The following is a 20,929-nucleotide window of genomic DNA, read 5'->3' as shown; positions in this document are numbered from 1 at the left end:
AAATATAAATATTTAAACAATTTTTGTGCAAAATTTTTCTGCACATGCATTTGAATATAAATTTCTGAGATTTTAAATCTGTTATTTTACCTTAATTTTAATTAAAAAATATTTTAAAACCTGCTGATTACCTATAGTATAATTAAATTTCAATCTAATGCATGGCAACTGTTGGTAGTTTTAAAGTTTATATATTTTCTTGGCAAACTTCAGTTTTTGACATTTTTGACGGGTTTTCGACGGTTTAAACCAGTATTATACCCTTGTCATGTCAAAAACCACTTTTTGACGTCAAAAACCCAACCCTGCTGAAAACTAAGTGTAATTTCAAATAGAAGTTTTTTTATTTTATATGTGTGTTTATAAATACTAATATGCTTTTGAGCATTTTGTAACTGTTTATATTTACTACTTATAAATTAAATTTCAGTGAGGTTGTGGAAGCTGTAAATAAAACGAAAGATTTATATCAACGTTGGAGTGAACTAAAGGATTTAAACTTAATCAGCAAGGAAGAAATAGAATGGACCACCACTGAGCTCAAAAACAGTTTTCGTAGCATTGAATGGGATTTAGAAGATCTCGAAGAAACTATTTGTATCCTTATAAAACAAAGTCATTAAGTATATAAGATTAATAATTTATTTTTCATTATTCTTAATAAAGAAACTGTTTCCTACTATGCATTTTAAATTTAACACTTAGTATTGTTTTGTGTAATTTTATCATATAATATAGTAAATACTAACTCTAAATACTTATAAACACTTTTTTTTCCTATAATATTTATTGTTGTGAGTAACTGTTTGAGTACCATAATACCTTTACTTAATAATTCCAAAAAAAAAAAAAAAAAAAACTTTACTTTTCTGAAATTATATTTAACCTCCTAAAAATTATGTTACACAAATAAGTCATAATACATGAGTTAAGCTAATGATGCAAATAAAATTTGTGTAATTATCTGTGTAAGCCAAATTGTTTAATAATATTTAGTATAAAAGAATTTGTACTTTAAACTGCATATTTAAATGTACAAAGTTAAAACTTATTTTTATTTTAACTAACTGAATTTATAATTAAAATTTAGGTCAAATTAGTGTATCTGAAAACTATATTATTCTAAAAATTCAAAGGCTACATAGAGTTTAATTCACTTTTTCATACTGCACAATTTATGAATTGGCATATTTTTAAGTTCATTTTAACACTATGGTTTACAGAATATTTTGAATAAGATGACTTCATAGATATGCATCATATGACTCAATCGATGTGATTCATACATCTTTAATAATTTTTTTTTACTTAATGATTCATGTTCAAAAATGTTTAAGCTTTTTACACCCTAATTTAATTTTTCAATTCTACTTTTCTAAATCGTAAAAAAGTATTACAACACACTAGTAACATTATTTTTATAAATACCTATCTCTTGAATTATTAATGATATTGTATAGTTTATTTTTTAATCATGATTTTGAATTCATTTTCTATATTCACTCATTGTAGCTACTTTTTATTCTATATTCATTTGACTTAATAATAAACACAGCTATTGTTGAGAAGAATCCTAAAAAGTTTAAAATTGACTGTACAGAAATCAATACTCGGAAGGCTTTTATTGACAAAACAAAGGAGGAAGTACAGGTATTATTTTATGTTACTTTAACATGCGATGCACATAAATATCCAAAATAAGTAAGCACTTTTATATTTGTAGTTAAATGATGTGGAAACAAGGAATAAAAAGCATAAGTAAATACTTGCTATATAATTAGTTTGACTCTCACACTTTTACTGATTTGTATGTGTTATCTGCAATATTTTATCTGTCTAAATAATTAGAGCAAGCTAAAATATGCATTAACCTGAACAAACTAAAAATGATGCTATCAAGAATATTTATGTGTGCATCTTTAATTATAATTTTTTATAGGTTATTGTCATAAATGTTATATTTTCACTGATAGTAAAAAAGATGTATTTAGAAGATGAGACATGTTTTCTAATTTATAGTGAAAGTATAATTTATTAACTATGTACTCTATGTTCAACCCTTTGCAGTCATGTCGTAGCTTTCTACATATTGATTCCAATTCACATTGATTATCCACATTTGATTAATTATTATTAAAATGTTTTAAAAAATATGTAGTGTAATAGTAATTTTTAAAATAAATAAATTGTTTTCGGGATGCAAAAACATGTCTGACAAAATCTTAATATCAGAGTTATCACAAAATAAAAAAAAAATTATTTTATGTCCTGATGTATCATGCAGATGTTCGGAATGCTTTTCTCCAAAAAGATACACACAAAACCTTGGAAATTAACATTACAGAACAGCAGCCCTATTTTTTTTCAATTAATCAAGCAACTTACTAATTGCATATGAAGCAGAATCAATTTTTATAAAAATATGAATTTAAAAAAATACACTTAAAATTTATTTTTCTACTATTCAAACTTAGTTGTTTTTACAGTACTTGAAAAGTATGTATTTGTAATTACTTTAAGTGCTATTTTGGACATAATCTTAAAAATGTTAATGAATATGGACTTTCATAGTCAGAATTTAAACTGAACACATGTGATAGAGCTTGTTCTGGTATATGAATGAAAAAGTAATATTTAGGAGCCTAATGTGTTCTTGAAATAGGTATCGCTCTTCCCCTTCTTAATCTTTTTTTTTTTTTCCTGTTGGCTTTGCTTTTTAAATATTTATTTCATTTTTGCTATCTCTCACTATTTTTACATTAGCAGATTTTTTTATTAAATTTGCTAACTCCCATAATGATAATTATATTGAAATTAATGTTGAATTAAAGCTCGAAATAGTTCTAAAAACATTGCACATTAACAACTATGACACCAACTTTGAAATGCAAATTCTAATGATACAACCCAGCATGTGGAACAACTTTGACTTTTCGCAGCAGAAAAGCAAGCAGCTTAATAACTTTAGCTATATAGATGGAATTTTCATGTACTAGAACTCAATAAAATACAAAATAAGACACTGAAGCCATTCGCCCCCCCCCCAGGGTGTAGCTGCGATCTGCAAAATTGCAGTCACTAATTTTTTAGGTAGAAGAGTGAGCTAATGTATGATGCTATTAATTTCACTTTTTGCATATTTTGCCATCTCAAGGAAATAGTATTTTCAAATTTTTATTTTTTAGAAATTACTTGGCCAATTTCTTTCAAGTTTTGGATTTAGTTATTTAAAATTATGTAATTTGAATTTGTGTAAAAACTTGTATGCCTCAGAGTAAAATTTTTTTCCGGCAATTGTTGAATCAGTACAGTAGTAAATGATTTATTAAGTTTGTTTTTTATTAAAATTTATTTTTTTATAAATAATTTTATAATTGTATTCTAAAAGTTTTTGATTCACTTCATTGGTTTTGGTGATATAGCGAATTATGCAAAAAGTGGAAACACCAATGTGTGTTGTGGGTACCAAAATCAATCTTGGAACTACTCTCTTGCCTAAACAATTTTTACTATATTTTCCAAATTACGGCTATCTTTTATACTTAATGGTCAATAATCCAAGTTCCTTGAGAGAAAAGAAACAAATTTATTCAGAGAAAATGTGTTTTCGTGTTTGATTTTTGTAACTTGAAATGTCACCAGCACTAATTAACTTTTAAGTTATTTAAGGTTAGGCTTTCAGAACATTAAGATTGAGTCCTACTACTTGAAAACCTGATCGCATGATCAAATGTTACAAAAGGTTTTTACTTTTTGCAGTAAATTTTTCCCTGTGACCCATGTAGCCGTTCACCCTTAGGTGTAGATTCTTCCTCCAGTGCATTGCCGCTTTTAAGGGCCCACCATAAACACACATCAAGGGGTACCCAATCTTACCCCAAGAGCAAAGGTTATCAAAACAAAACAGTACTATATCCTTACTGTTTGTTAGGATATGAAGCTTTAGTAAACGTATAATAAGATGGACTAAAAATAATTTTCATAGCTGCAATGACCAATAAATAAGGATAACTTTTAAAAAAGAAGAAGAATATTAGAAAATTTACATAGTAAAACAAACTCAATTTTGAATATTCTTTTTCTTGATTAGTAATATGTAATTCGGAGTTTGCCCACTAGAGAACATAATTTCTTCACAATAGAGATACATGTTCTTAGCCTACTCTCCCCTACACTTATTACTAAACTTTTAAATTTGCATTTTCTGTTTAAGTTGTTAGTTTTTATGCAAGTTATTTATTTTGTATTAATGCTATTTTTTTTCTTTTTATTTCCTTAGCATATTTAGTTCTTATTTCTTACAGTGCTATGGGTGTTTGGTCTTACTATTATTTTTTTATTGCATGCATGTCAACATATTCTTTTCTGGTAATAGTTTTCTTTCTTTTGTAGGGGTAGTTTTATTGCTAAACCAATTTACTTTTTCACCTTTTTTCAATTGCTCTCTGAATACTAAACTTAGAAGATTTTTCAGTTGGTGATAAAAAATAAGCAGCAGAATTGAAGACTAAACCAGGCATTGAAACTTTTGCAGGATATAGTGTTTTAAGGTATAAGTACTGAAAGTTATGAGTTAAATTGAAGATTATTTACGTCAGCTGTAACATTTAATAAAAAAAGTTTTTATTCCTGTTTCCTTCATGTTAATGAGGTTAGATAATCATTGCTGTTTTATTCAAAAATAAAGTTATTATTCTTTTTTTTTCTTACCGCTAGTGCCCTAAACCATCTTTTAGATTAAAATATCATTGTTTAAAATGTTAAGGCTCTATGTCTAAGCATAAACAATCATGTACAGATAATTTATGCGTGCTTGTTGATCTAGGAACACTTTTTGGTAAGTAAATAGTAGTTTCAGTTGTAAAGTTACGTGGACAATTAGTTCAATCCTTCCTGGTGAAAGTAAAAAAACTGGGCACTAGAGGGATTTTGTTTTATCAAAAAGATATTTGAAATACACAAAAGCCAATTAAATTTTTAGATTATTCCTCAAGCATTTTTATAAAGTTAAAAGCTGCTGTAAAAGAATAGTATTCTATCAAGATATGAATCTTTCTCTCCTTTTCTATAGAATTTTTAATTTAACACAACTGAATTATTTATTTTACAGTTAATGAGAGATAAAATGTTTGAAACTAAAGAAAAGAAAACACGCCAGGTAATTATAAAATTACCATAAATAGAATTTTAATAATTTAAAATTTTGCATTGCTGAAAAAAAAATTTATACATTTTTAGGGCCTTCTTGGAACTGGCTATGCTAAATACACTCGATTAGAAAATGAAGTTGAAAGCCCAACTCAGAGCAATTTTATTGATGATACCCAACAAGCTCAGCAGGTAAAAGCTTACATCAATTATCAAACATTTGCTTCTAAATTCAAAGAGTTTGATAGATTATCTGCTTCAATATAATACATTTATAGCTTCAATATAATATTCTTATTTATGTTACTACCAAAAATTATATTGCCTAACATTCTCTGATCATGTAAAAATTCCAATCAGACATATATTTTTTGCCTGTCTGTATCTAGACAGATATAAATATTTAACTAGATCTGAAGATAACATCTTGACATTAATCCCCAATAGAAGCAATAATTTAACGTGAATTGGTGAAGTTGATCCTTAATGCACTTGCTGCTGTTTCTAATAATAATGTGCAATATTTCTGATGATAATATTTCTTTGTTAATAAAAGTGCTCTGCCTTTACTTCATCAATGCATACTTATAGTTAATGCTTCTGTTTTATTAATATTTAAAACATATTTTGCAGACTGACATGTCTTGTGAAAATTTTGAAATTTTATTCAAACCATTTGTAGTTTACATATTTTTGTTCTATTGAAGGAAACTATGTATACTGAATAATTTAAAAATCTTTTTTTAATTTACTGTGAAGAACATAATTGTTAATTACAAATAAACAAGTCATTTTTTAGAGAATGTGTTGGTCAATGTTCATGCTTGTCTAGTAATAACTACATAACAATCTATTTGTAAAGGCATGTTCCTTTACTGGGCATAGATTTCCCAGTGAATGAACAGTATGTGTTAATATGTTGACACTTTAATTTTCAATTCATGATTGCAAAAAAAAGTTAACATTTTCCAAGTATTTATATGTTATAATTTCAAGAATAGGCTTGTTTTTAAATATTTGTATGGCTTATAAATTTATAAAGAGCATTAAAAAATAACCAAAATTAAGTGTTCCTTTACTGGGTGTTCATTCACTGGTAAGAGCTGTTCTTTCACTTGGTCTTCTTACTACTTGTTATTTGAACCTCCAAAACTTTAAAACAATATTATGTAAGTTCTCTACAATTTTTTTTACATAATTTGCAATTAGTAACAAATATATTGACACTGTCATTTAACTAAAATTACAAATTTTGAAATTAATATGATTTTTTAAAAGGCAAGCGAAGCTGAAGTTTTCTTTCACTGGTTAGTTTACCTTAGAATTCAAATCAATTTAAGTGTAATATGTTAGGCCTCAAAAGTCTATAATCATGAATGTAATTTTCCAGCTCTTTTCTCATCAAATACAAAATTTCTAATTATATATTAGTGACTTCAATAAAAAGAACAATTATTTATTTCTGCTATGTTTTTTTCTAACATGAATTCATATGAGATCATTTAATTAGTAATTAATAGATATTATTAGAGTTAATGATATTAATGAGTTTATTATTAATTGATATATATATATATAATTGATATATATATAATATATATAATATTAATTGAAATATATTATATTAATTGAAATATTTTTATTTCACACTCAGCTCATCATTGATTCCCAAGAAGAGCAAATTGAAAGAGTTGGTAACACAGTTGGTACATTAAAATCTATGAGCAAACAAATAGGGAATGAATTGGAGGAACAATCTGTGTAAGTTCCTTATGCTGTATTTCAATGTTTCTGATGCTTATCTTTAATTTTAAATTAATACCATTTTGTATGAGAGGAGAGTTTTCTTTATCTTTGTGTTTCATCTTCTGTTTTCATCTTAAAATTTAATTTATGTCAAACAGTGTCCTTTTTTTTTTTTACAAATATATTTTCTGTTTAAAACACTGGACTACTAGTAATCTTTTCAGTTTGCGACATAGTGAAATCAATTGAGTTATAACCAAAACGTAAATATTTGCCGTAACTTTGTTTTAAATCTGAGCTCATATTGGTTTTGAAACATATTTGTTCCTCTCACCCAAAGAAACAGGCAACAAAGTTACAAAATTGGTTGAGCCTCATTCCTAGTTTTGAATATCAACAAAACTTTAAGCAAATATTTACACGGAAGACAAAACAATTAAAGGCTCTTTTCATCATATGACGTCCTTTGTTAGGTACTTTATGTTTCAAACTAATAATGGTCTAGTGATAGTTAGACGGACTGATGTGAAATAAATTATCCATATTTTTTTTCTCATTGATAACTGAGCAAGTGGAAAAACTAGTATACATGAAAGAAGTGGGAATAATATTAGAGGATTAAATTTATTCTAATTACTGATTCAAAAAAGACATTTCCTGATTTAAGTTAAGGAGTAGTATTGTAGGCTTTGTGCTTATGTACCAATAATTCCTTCTATTTTTTGGTAAGTGTTATGGACCCATCTAGAGAATGGCAGGGTCTTGTAATCTAAACAATCATTATCAGAGATAAGAAGTTGATGACAAATGCAATTTTGGTTGTTTTTTGCTTTAGGTCATTTTGGTTATGAATTAATTTTTTTTTCCTGTACATTTTTTTAAGTCTTGTATTTTAAATATGCTTTAATAGCATGTGTTTATACTGATTTGAGTTTTCAAGATGTAAGAATTTTTTTCTAAGTACTTTAAGAATTTGTTTGAAATTTTTTAATTGTCAACCATTTTTAGTATGGTCAGTTAATGGAGATTTTAAAATAAATTTATTTTTTTCTATTTAGTTTTTATTATTATTATTATTTTGCCAATGAATGTTGTAATCAATTTTAAATATGTTTCTTTTAAATGTAGAATGCTAGATGAGTTGGGCTATGAAATGGAGGTTACTGAATCGAAAATGGATGCAACTGTTGGTAAAATTGCTAAAGCTCTACACATGACCAGTGGTAAGAAATCCTTTCATTTATTTATTTTATTATTTTAAAGTTGCTCAACATGGCTTGGAATTAAAGGTAGTTTGGAGCCACTAAAATTTGACCTAGGCCAACCCTAAACTAATTATCATTAGTCTTTTATGCCAGAGCAATAAATGTAAAGAGATGGTATGCTGTTTTCAGGCTTGGTGAAAATCTTGATCTTTTTTGAAAAATCAAAACAATCTGATCTTTATTTGTATCAGATTTATTTTTTATTATAATTATTAATTTTTTCACATTATTCAGTCATAGCTGCAGTAAAATGTATTATATATATTATTTAAAAACTGTATTATAGCTTAAATATTTAATGTTTCCAATTAAAATTATCATTTCATTACCATAAACTAACTACAGAATAAAATTATAATTTTTAATAAAGTTTAACACTCTCATCAATTGGTTATTTAATTTCATTATTTATTTACACTAATTACATAGTTAATATGTTTTATAATTAGCTATACTTAGATAATTTTAAAACCAAATGGATGTAATTGATACATGTTTAATAAAAAGAAATTATTTGACAGACAGATAATGGAATATTGTTATTTAAAAGTTTCATGTAACTTTTTACTGCTTTTCTTTATTATATTTTAACATATTATGTATTTTTAATGTATTTATTATATTATTAAAAATATATGTAATTGTTATATATAATAAATAATATATTATATTTATATATTTTTTATCATATAGTAATTTACAAACATCCCCCTTCTATTATTTCTTGGGGTAAAACTATCATTTTGAATAAAATCAGACTTTAAAAAATATTGCAATCTTTAAAATGTCATAGTAAATTATATTGTATAAAAAAACTTTTTTAGATTTAAATCAGGGATGCATAACTTTTTTTTATAGCAGATTATAGAAAACTGAAAAATGTAATTTTAGGGGCCTCCTCAATTACAGTAAAACTATAATCGTACAAATGTAATGCATATTTAGATCCTAGTTGAAGGTAACTTGTAAAATTTGTAAGGAAATTACATTTCCATGCAAGCATTGAACTCTTTCTATGATTAAAACTTGAAAAATGAAATGTTTGCAATCAAATTCAGGCTTGCATTGAAATAGTAGGTAAATTAAAAAGCAAGATGACCAGTAACTTTTTCTAATACAGCAATATTTTTGTTTCAAAGCTGGAAAAAAAAAACTTTTCTCTTAATTTTTATGTATTTTTTATTAATAATTAAATCTATTCAGGGGGCCAAGTCACGAATTTCAAGGGACAGTTTTGGCACACAGGCCATAGCTTGTGCATCCTTAACTTAAATTAATGAATTTAAAATCGATCCAAATCAATACATTTTTTTCTTAAATAAATGCTTTAAATTCAGTCAATCCTAGCTTTTATAGTTTTTTTTATTTTTAGTTTAATGTTTTGATCTATATTGTTGTTACAAAATCGGTTACTTCATCATAATTATGAATATTACACATTCTTTGTACTGTGATTTTTTATATCAATTCACTTGATAACTTTTTTTTTTTTTTAAACAAAAATTCTTATAGAGCAATGTAAACAAATCTCAAATGCCTATTTGTTAATAATAACTTTTAGACACTGTTGCATGTTTTCTTAATTTCTACCCCTGTTTCAACTATATATTATACAGGTCAACGGTGTTCTTTTTACTTTAAGTCGTCAGAGGTGAAAATTTATGGATTCACGATTTTTCGCTTTTTATGTATATTTGTATATTTTGCAATTGAGAAAAAAACTGTTTTAACTAAAATGGCTACTAGAAAGGCATTTATGACTCAAACACTTAAATTTGCACACTCATGATAAAGCTCTTAAAAAATCTGCTTCAAATATAGCTGAAAGTGAATCAGCTATTGTGATATCACTCTTTGACATTTCTTTGATATCACTTTCTTTTCTTTGACACTTCGAAAAGTAGTTCAAAGAATAGTAAAAAGGAAGTTTTGAAATAATGATCTGCAACCAAAATTAAAAATAAGGAAAATCACTAAAACAAGGCAAAGTATAATTCACTGTTAACTACTAAATCTATTCTTGGAAACTTGACAAAAAAATATTTAATAATCTGGAAAAGAATTATTTGAATCTTTTTAAGTGATTAATGCCGCTGGAAGTTATTGACTTTCATGAAATTGTTATTTATGTCGCACTCTTTTTCCTTATTTTCTTTCTTTTCTTGTAAGGTTTATTATTTGATTTATTTCATAATATATAATGAATAAAGTTTTTATTAATGGTTACGTATCTCTCTCTTAATGTATTGGGTTCTTCGGAAAGTAATTACACTTTTTCACTGCCAATTTCTCTCCTAAGCCAGCAGGTATAACAAGGCTTGTTCTGAAAAATTTCGATTGATTCGATGCTATAGATTTTGGTTAGTACCCTTTCAAGTATGGAAAGTAAAATACGACATATTTTATTTTATTTACTGTTGAAAAGATAAAAAATACTGTTCCAGCTGGAAAAAAACTATTCTACATGTGTGGAGAGGCTGTATTGACAGTATGCTAGTGCCAAAACTGGTTTGCAAAGTTTTGATACATCATTTAAAATCCACTACGTCAGTTGAAGCTAAATAAGCGGATAGCAACTCTTGAAGTTGCTATGAGATCAAATTTATTTAATTCAACAATTAATATCAATTTGAAATGCCTAAGATTTATTTTAATTTCAAATCTCGACATATGGGTTCTTCCTGTTCTGCCCAAAAGAAATTTGTACGGTCCCATTTATGCCTTTGATTTGCTTCTAAAACAAATTTGGACGTACAAAAATTATCCAATTTTAATATGCATCATCATTGGGAATGAGAAATAGGTTGTCTACAACAATGTTTTGATCTCTGCATAATTTTTTCGATGGTAAAACCTTCGATTCTAATGAGGAAGTCAAAAGTCACCTGGATCTGTATTTCGCCAGCAAGGAACAAAACTTTTATGAATTTGGAATCATGTTACTGCAAGAAATATGACCAAAGGCATTAAACCAGAATGAACAATAAAATATTTATTCATTTATTTGGAATTCAATAAAATATTTATTCACTATAACAAAACCATCTTTCATTTTCATAAAAAAAAAAAAAAAAGAAATACGTTCTGAACAACCCAATATATTACTACCTTTATAAAAAAATCTTGCTACTCTGCTGAATTTTCATCTTTTTTGTAACTTAGCTGTTTTCATTTTGGTATTTATAACTTCTTTTTCTTCTAGATAAAAGGCAGTGGACTGCTATTGGAGTTTTGCTGCTAATCATTTTTATAATTATACTTCTATTTTTCATTCTGTGAAAAAGAAATTTCCATCCTTATTTAAGCAGTGAGTTGTAAATAAGGAGTTTGCCATCCAATATATAGAGATTATATATCACTAACACTTTTATGGATTTTTAACTAGTTATGTATGTTTTGTTTAGAGAAAATGTGAAACTGTTGTTAAAATGTTTCTAATGTGTTCATGCATTCCAAACAGTTTAGTCTTTGGTTGTGAGCTTAATTTTCATTGAAACTTGTTTTTTGTTGACATTGGAATATTTTTATTTATAAGGAGTTGTTGATTTATATAAAAAGTAGTTTCTAAAATCTCATTTTTGTTTGGGGGAAAATGTAATTGCAAGTTTTTAATTTTTCCCTTTTTGGATTTCGACCCTGTTTTTATTCATTTATTATTATTATAAGACAAGTTTATTCGTTGAAATTATTTTATCTATCTTACTACAAAATGTGTTAATATAGTTATGTATGTTATTTGTGATTAAATAAAATAAAATCCTTTTACTGATAATTTTGACATAATTATGTTGATTATAAGTTTAGTTGTTTTAAGCAGCTTTGTATGATTGTGTTTCTGCATTCAATACATAAATAAAAATCCATGTATTTTGCACTCTTTTTTTTCTCATTTAACCTCCTACCATTAAACCCATCAAGTTTTTTTTCTTTTTTAATAATAATAATATTAGGTTGGTGAAGAAATTTTTTAACAGTCCATGTGTAGCTCTCTGCTAGGTTTTAGAAAAACTTTCTTACGCATTGCAGAACTTTATCTGCTTACTAAATAAGTTTGAAACATTTTCAAGTTCCTTGCTCAGCTAGAATAAATATTTATTAAAGTTTATTGAAAGAATAGGCAATTATGTGCTGCTATCGTAAAGTTGTTTAGGAACTTTACTGTCATGTGAAACAGGGATTCTAACCTCAAAGATGACTTGAAGTTTATCTGACTAACAGCCTGGGTGGGAAGTAAGGGTGGTTGATACACAATACTAATCACATAGCCACTATTATGTCATTTCTCTCAAAACTGAGAAGGTTTTACCTCCATGACCCTGTAGACCAACAACTGGCCGCTGCAGGTGAGCTTTACTTCATAAGCAGGTATACAATATTATTTTGTATTATGACTCCTTATAAAATTTCTACTTCACCTTGTAAGTCAAACCAGGTATATTTTTGAAAAAGTGAGGCCACCTTACATTTTTAGCTAGAATCAATACAACATAAATGCATTTTCTTATGCCCTTTTTTTTCCTTCCACATTTATATTTCTGAGAAATTTTGACACCAACTTAATGTTTTATTCACTTTGTTGGCAACAAAATGCAATTATCAAAATTAAAGATTAATTCTTAAATCAATATATGATTGAAGTAATTGAAAAAAACTAGCATATCAAATCTATACTTCATGATTATTCTAATATATATGTAGTTATTACTGGCCTGAATTTATATATATATATAATTTTATTAGTTCAAAATAGCTTCATATAATTTATAATATTGGCTATTTAAAATGCTTTAATGAACTATTTAGTGTATTAATTGCAGTTTTATTTATTTTTCAAAGTATTTTTTTAATGCTTCATTATTTAAACTAAAAATTATAAAGGATAGTTTTAAATTATAGAATTACTCCTCTAAATATTCCTGGTTTTATTGAGTTATCTGAAGCAAAGCATTTATATTTTCTGTGTATATTTAGGTATTTTGTTTGATTTTAACTTCTTGTGTTATTTATATCAGATAATTGCATATCTGATATAAATAACAAAATGCTATCTTACACTTAATTTACTATTTCTCACATTTGATAGGGCCGACAAACCTTGACCTTTTAAAAACGTCATCTACCATTTGCTTTGATTTTCAAATGTTAGCAATTGTCTTTTTGACAGTGTGTTTATGAATATATATCATTTAAGGATCTTTATCTTAAATTATTTAGAAAAATTCTCTACTTTTACGTTATCGTTATATATATATGCTATATCTTCTGTTACTTTTTAACTTTTCTTTAGGCATATTTGAAGATAATCTTTTTTTCCTTGCAAACTAACAATAAATGATAAACACAAAACTCATCAAAAACATGGTGAATTAAAAATGGAGATAAATTATAAATGCTTAGAGCTTCATTGATTCTTATCTTTTCCTGATTCCAATGCAATTAAGTGTACAATTATTGTTGACAATGCAAACAATATGAGCAAAGAATAACAAATTTACTTACTGCCCATAAGTTTACTTGTCTTAGGGTGTTATTCCCAATTTTTTGCAGCTATAAAAAATCATATCTTTTTTTTAAAAAACAATTAACATGTTAACATATTTGAGTTATAGTGAATTGATTGTATACTTGTAAAAGGTTTATATTATTATTCTACAAAATGTTTAGTTTCTTAGCTGATTTAAGAACTTTCATATGTTATATGTATGATCCAATTTTTCACCATATCTGTTTTACCTTTTTTCCTTACTCATTTTTTCTTCTACAGGGTAATATTTTCATTTTAAAAACTTTTTTTTTTCCAACTTAAACATTAGAACAAAGTTTTTAATAGAAAATGCATACCTTTAAATCTGTGTAAAAGATTCTGATATTGAGTTTTTTAATGTATTATTGGGTTTAAAATGCGTTGCATAATTAATCTGTGTCTCAAATATGTCGATAATATTATTTTATAAAAGTATTCAAAAAGTAATAATTACTGCATAACTTATTAACTTTTTGTTAATGAGTGAAATATTGTGATGTATTTCTTATTAGTCTCTATTAGATTTTTTATTTATTAACTATTTTTCGATAATTCAGCAAGTTTAGTAATGCCAAAATACCTGTTGTATGTGTAAGACATACATTATTTTGTAATTAGTATAAAGTTGTCAATATTTTGAAGCATGTAATTGTTAATAAATTTATGTAACTCATCAACTTTGGCAATATTCTTTATTTTTCTACTTTAAACACTCAAATACATTTTTCTTTCTTGGCTCTTTCTTTTTTCTATTACCTAAATAAAATAAAATTTTATGATTTATGAATTATTTGTATAATATTAAGTTTAAATTTAGCTCATTATCACAATTTCATTTTTTCTTTCTCTACTTTGTTAAAAGTAAGCTGACATTTTGGTTTTCGTAGTTTTTGAAAAAGATAGTTTCATAACTTCTAGCATTTAAAACAAATATTTAAAAATGAAAGATTTTTTTAATCATACTCATGTAAAGTATTTTGATCAACTTAACTAAATTGCAACCATTCAATATAACAAAAAATTGAAGAGAAAATATTTGATTCCAATTCTTAACATTTGTTATTTTCATTGCAATATTAGAAATGTTTAAAGTACTATGCATCACCCTATCAGAAAGCTGAATTTAAAAAGATAATGATACATTTCATGTTAAATTGCTATTTTGATTGTTTTTATAAGTTTACAGTTAATATATTGGTACTAAGATCTACAAACATCATTTTTTTTTTTTTTGTGAATATTTGATCTTGTACTTTTATAAATTTCTATTGTAGTCCAAAATTATATTAATTTTCTAGCACTAGTATTTTGCTATGAAAATAATTTCTTAGAAAACAAATGGAATTCCATGACTATTGATAGAGAAGAACATTTTTACCTTAGTTCTATTGAAACTATAGCACTAGTATGGCAGTACCTGAAATATAAGTTAATCATAAATTGAGATTATTTAAAAATTTCATTTTTTTTAAAAAGAAAAAGCATTTATGTATAGTTTTTCACTTGTTAATGTGAATATTTGAAACATTTATTGGTATTCTGAATACTCTGAACCATCAATGTACCTAGTTGATTTTAAATTTACTTCAAATTAACAGTATATTACTCTTTTTAGCGTAAAATATTTGATTGGGAAAGAAATTAAGTCTAATGTTTCCCTACAGAAGTATAATCTACATAAAGAGTGATATTCACTAACCTATTTGAAATTCAAGTCTAAATGATCTCTAATTTACTTATAAATTATTTGTGATGCAAGGTATACAATACTTACTGTCAAGCTTACTCTACTGATTTTTCTTTCTTTTTTTTATGCAGAAACACAAAATTTGAACTGTTTCCAAAACTAAGACCAAGCAGATTATTGTTTTCAACTAGGTAGATTTTGTACAGTCCGCAAAAAAAAAAACGAATCACCCTGAATAACTTTCGTTCTAATGATCGGATTTTCACGAACTAAGAGTCAATCTGAATGGTTCCTGGGGGTGACCTCAAATATGCTAATTAATTAGTGCTAACTATTAATTAAGTTACGAAATCAGACACAAAAACGTACTTTCTCTGAATAAACATGCATTTTTTTTTACATATTTGGAATCTAGACACTTGAATTAGGGGGGGTAGACAAAATTTTAAAACAATTGGGTCGTAAATTGGGTTGCAATAAAGGTTTATATATTTGGCGATAGTCCAGAAAACCGCCAAAAAAAGTCGCCTGCGCAAATAAATATTTTAAGATAACCCATTGACTGATTCAAAAGAGAAACGCTTAATTTTACTAGGTTGCTAGGCAACCAATTTCTGACTGTAAAAAAATTGAAATAATGTTTTGTGATTGCTCTGAGAGGTTTAATTAATAGTTAATAGAAAACATCTCGAAGTTTCTAGGCAATAGACAATTTTTAAGTTCATTTATGTCCAAAAAGCAAAAAAAATAAATAAATAAATAAAATAAAAAATTATTTTAATCTCTTTTGAAAAGAAAATTTGAATCGATTTATAAGTTTTCAGAATTTAAATACATGAACTTTTTATCTGATATTATTTAGATTATGCTATTTTTGCTATGTTTATTCGAGGATTTCATACTAAAATCAAATTAACATAACTTATAATAGCTATATACAAAATTTTAGGGATAATGATTTTTACAGCTTTAATCGAGTCTTCTAGGCATGAAAGTTTGAAGGAAAAAAAAGTGCATGAAAAATAAAATGTAGATTGTATAGTAATTCTAATGCACATTCACAAGGTTTTCTGTAATTTACGATTTCTTTTTTCTATAACTCAATGAATTGCTGAATGTTTAGTGGCATTTTAAAAACATTGAAATATGTTATGTTTAAGAATAAGATATAGAAATAATATGTTGCATATTGTATGATTCATTGTTTAAAAAATTGCTTCATTTTGCTAGATATTTACGTTACATGGTTTTCTTTGGATAAAGATGATTAGCAAATAGCATCCACATGTTTCGATACATTCTGAAACTTACGTTCGCAAATTCACCATAAAATGTCGCACAGCATATTCTTCAATTACGATAAGCTACATTTACCACCAAATACTGCTACTATGATTATTTTTGTTTTCTTATATATATATATATATCTGATATGATACTCTCTTTTTAAACAGAGCTCGTAAGGCCCTTAAGATACTGAAATGGGGGCACGAAAACTTAAAAGATTTTTTTTTCCTAATGCCCGCCTGTGTTAACATCCGTCAATTCAGGCATCTACAGGGCGACAGATATCTGTGTGGCCTAAGGATTCCTAACGAGCATCAAACATTCTCAAAATTAAGTGTTCATTCACTGGAAAATTTAGTGTTTATTCAATTTAAGAACTGTTCCTTCACTTGGTTATCTTACTACTTATTATTTAAACCACCAAAAGCTTAAAACAATATTATGTAAGTTATCTAAATTTTTTTTACATAATTTGCATTTAATAACAAATATGTCGACATGCATTTAATAACAAATACGTCATTTAGCTAAAATTACAAATTTTGAAATTTTTATGATTTTTTTTTAAAGACAAGCTAAGCTTAAGTATTCCTTCACTGGTTAGTTTACCCTATAAGATTTTGAGAAATTTGCGATGTTGTGAGAGATGCTTAAAAATGTTGACTGCGTATTTTTATTAATATTTATAAAATATATATTCAAGAAATTGATGAATATTTTATTCCAAATTTATTCATTCGTATGTATATTATTGAAATTTTATCAGTTATTGAGAAAAAAAAAATAAAAAAAAATCACATTAAAGAAGCACAATCTGTTGTATAATCATATTCTATCAGAAGCATGCTTTTATAAAACTCCACATTCTCTGAATAAAATGTATTTTATTCAATAAAATGTTTTATTCAAATTTCTTTACTAAATTGCAAATAGAATTTTAGACGACTAAAGAAGAAACATCGTATTTTATAGCTTAAAAAAATAAAAATGAAAAGATAAGCAAACGATTATTAGCGAAAAAAATATGAATGAAATTTTATGCTAAGCGCGCGAAGTCAAGTTCCTCGCAAGTTTATCACATTTTAATATTAATCGCTCCATTTAATCATTTCTTCATTGTCGCCAAATTATTTTTTTAAAAATAATTAATTTTAATTTTTCTCAGCTTCTAATAAATAAAAACAGTTGAAACTTTAGATTTTTCAATTGAAAAATATGTAGATTAATATGGTATAAAAAAATTCATACCTTATAATTCAAAAATTTTTCATCCTTAATTTAATTAAATAATAAAAAATAATTAACAATTATTAAAAATTATTTTTTTCGTGAAATTATCTTTGGGTAAATGAGTTTTATGACTGGGTGAAATTTTCTTCGAATTGCTTTATTAGTTTTTAAAATATGACTAAAAACGTAAAAAGTGAAATTAACATTAAGGGGTACGAACTTTGGATCGCTCTCCTGACCAAACTATGGGGACCATATTTCCCAGATTGCGGCTACCCCCTATATTTTGAAGGTTAAGAATCCAAATATGTAAGAAAAAATATATGTTTATTCAGAGAAAGTACGTTTTTGTGTCTGATTTCGTAACTTAATTAATAGTTAGCACTAATTAATTAGCATATTTGAGGTCACCCCCAGGAACCATTAAGATTGACACTTAGTTCGTGAAAATCCGATCATTAGAACGAAAGTTATTCAGGGTGATTCGTTTTTTTTTTTTTGCGGACTGTACAAGTATTGAAAAAAAATTATAGGTCACTTAAGTGATACTTGCAAGAACATTCTTTGGCAAATTAGTCAAAATCAATAAACTATTAAAGGTTATAAGGGTCTTTATAATAATCTTTAATAATAATAATTTGATCTTTATTATTATATCTATATAATAATAAAGATCGAATTTTAGTTTTAGAATTTGCTGATAAGACATTTCTTTTGCATAATGAAAAAAAATTGCTCTAATGATTTCAAAGAAAAGGTACCTATAATCTGTAAAATGGTTATACCTGTAATCTTAATTCTTTTTCTTGTGATGAAACTCGGTATATGTTTCTTCTGTTTTTATCCATATTTCACTTCCTCTTTCATTAACATACTGTCGAAATTAAAACAAGTGTTTTATTTAGGAACACAAAGAACAAAATCACTTTAAACTAAGAGTAGAGTTAAATACTTTTATTTACTAAATGCAATTATCATAAAGAATACCAAGTTAGAATTTTTTATTCCTCCATTATGAATATGAGAAAAATGCCAAATTTATCTTAGTTTTTGAGCATTTATGTTTTGAAAATAGCACCAGAAATCGTTGATTCCATATTGATAAGCCATTACTTTTTAACAACACTACCCCTTGACTCTAGAGTGAGAAGTAAAGGCTTCAATGGGGAAAAGTTGCCTGTTATAAGAATGAAAACGGTATAAAAAATTTTTAAAACCTGTTATTATCTTCCGTTTGTACATCGTCCTTAAAATTAATAAACACTTGAAAAAAAACAAGTATTTTTTTAAAAAAATTGGTTGGCTAAAACTTTTGAAATAAGCACGTTTTAGTTTTGTATGCTTGTTTGATGGTTTCAATAATTTAATTTTCTACATTCTTGGAATGTTTAGATAAAAATGTATGTGTTGCACGTCGAGTTCCACCTACACCTTACCCAATCAATCAAATTTTTTGATGTGATATTTTACATTATATTATATTTGCAATTATTTGCGACGATTTTCAATGGAATAGAATTCTTTGGTTTTGTTAAAATTCCTTTTTTTTACCTACTGTGCATTTAAAGCCCCATTTTTTTTTCGATGAAATGAGGTTAAACTAGATCTTGGTGTTGCTCGGATTCATATATAGCTTCAAGTTCATATATTTTATTCCATATTTAACACAACTTGTATGTGGCAGGAAAATTGGTATTTCTCTAATGTGCCTAGTGCCAGAATTGATGAGTGATTTAATATCTTCACTCGAGTTTCGCAACATTGGCCACACAAGAATTCCAATAAATCCGAAGCTTGGTCTTTGCTCGATAAATTCTTATCAACAAACATCTTCTGTACATTTTAAGTACAATCACCGTGAACCACCGTCCAGTTGACTTGGCGACTCGCGATCCTGTTCCTTTATCCCATTTTAGACGGCTAACTGTATTCAATCAAGTCTTTAGGTTGCATATTAAAAGGATATTAAAAGCAAGGCAATTTGAAGCTTTGTACTACCGAAAATAGCCTTTCTACCTTCAGATTACTTTGAAATTATGTAGTGAAATTCTTGTATTTTACACCCTTCAACAATGCTACACGACTTAAGTGAAGATATTAAAACACACATTAATTCTGACACTACGCCATTTGAGAGACACCCAAATTTCTCTATCACTCCTAGACTATCGAAAGGTATGTCAAACGTATGATAGTTGGCTTCGAATAAAATACTGAAGCTAGAGATGATTATATCCGAGCAACACTAAAGTCTAGATATATTATGCCTCATTTCTCTGAAAAATCAAACTTCAGATGTGGGATATAAGAAAGGAACCTGTACATTGCAGTAAACCAAAGAATTCTATGCCATTGAAGATCTTTGTAACTAGCTGTAAATATAATGCAAAAAAACAGCAAAAATTGGATGGCTGGTAGGATAGTGTATAGGTGGATCTCGACGTTTGCGTGGGTTGTTCTAATCGAACATAATAAGCGAAATGAAATTTATGAAAAACTGGTAAATTTAAGGAGTTTTTTTTGTTGAAACATTGCGCAAACGTTAAAAATTAAATTATTTAGGATATTCCAGCTATGAAACAAGGTAGGAAAAATTAAAGCGTGTTTGTTTCAAGGTCTTAGCTAACTTAAAAAAAGTTTAAAAATACATTTTTTAAGAACAATGTAATCCTAAATAATTTAATTTTTTAAGAAAATTAAATTATTTAGGATATTCCAACTATGAAACAAGGTAGGAAAAATTAAAGCGTGTTTGTTTCAAGGTCTTAGCTAACTTAAAAAAAAGTTTAAAAATAAATTTTTTAAGAACAATGTGTGAATGGAAAATATCAACCAATTTTAAAAAAATTTATGTCGTTATTTCTCTTTGCACAAAAAGCAACTTTTCGGAACAAAAACGTTCCTAAATTCAATTTATTTTTTTCAAAAATTTATTATAGACTTTTAACAATTACTTCTACTTGTATTATCGAACGAAAGATTATTTTTCTAAAACATATCCAAGTTGTTTAGTTTCTCAGGAACGTAGGGGGGGGGGGGGGA

General features: G+C 26.6%; 2 protein-coding genes across 2 annotated transcripts in view; one reads left to right on the top strand and one right to left on the bottom strand.

Moving 5' to 3' along the window:
* The window catches only part of LOC107456451 (Syntaxin 6), a 20,346-nt gene extending 5,986 nt beyond the window's left edge, over nucleotides 1-14,360 (top strand). The window contains exons 2-8 of the mRNA XM_016074316.3: nucleotides 431-597; nucleotides 1,556-1,650; nucleotides 5,111-5,158; nucleotides 5,239-5,340; nucleotides 6,803-6,909; nucleotides 8,023-8,117; nucleotides 11,362-14,360. Of these exons, the coding sequence (XP_015929802.1) occupies nucleotides 431-597; nucleotides 1,556-1,650; nucleotides 5,111-5,158; nucleotides 5,239-5,340; nucleotides 6,803-6,909; nucleotides 8,023-8,117; nucleotides 11,362-11,438 (691 nt within the window). The 3' untranslated portion in view covers nucleotides 11,439-14,360. The remainder of the gene's footprint in view (nucleotides 1-430; nucleotides 598-1,555; nucleotides 1,651-5,110; nucleotides 5,159-5,238; nucleotides 5,341-6,802; nucleotides 6,910-8,022; nucleotides 8,118-11,361) is intronic.
* A 35-nt stretch (nucleotides 14,361-14,395) lies between these two features.
* The window catches only part of LOC107456450 (uncharacterized), a 50,853-nt gene continuing 44,319 nt past the window's right edge, over nucleotides 14,396-20,929 (bottom strand). Inside the window, exons 17-19 of the mRNA XM_043047026.2 lie at nucleotides 18,673-18,761; nucleotides 15,062-15,100; nucleotides 14,396-14,439 (exon numbers count right to left, since the gene is read on the bottom strand). Of these exons, the coding sequence (XP_042902960.2) occupies nucleotides 18,681-18,761 (81 nt within the window). The 3' untranslated portion in view covers nucleotides 14,396-14,439; nucleotides 15,062-15,100; nucleotides 18,673-18,680. The remainder of the gene's footprint in view (nucleotides 14,440-15,061; nucleotides 15,101-18,672; nucleotides 18,762-20,929) is intronic.

Source organism: Parasteatoda tepidariorum, chromosome 6 (assembly GCF_043381705.1).
Source record: "Parasteatoda tepidariorum isolate YZ-2023 chromosome 6, CAS_Ptep_4.0, whole genome shotgun sequence".
Lineage (NCBI taxonomy): Eukaryota > Metazoa > Arthropoda > Arachnida > Araneae > Theridiidae > Parasteatoda > Parasteatoda tepidariorum.
Note: the sequence above shows the minus strand (reverse complement) of the source record. Positions and strands in the feature narration are given on the sequence as shown.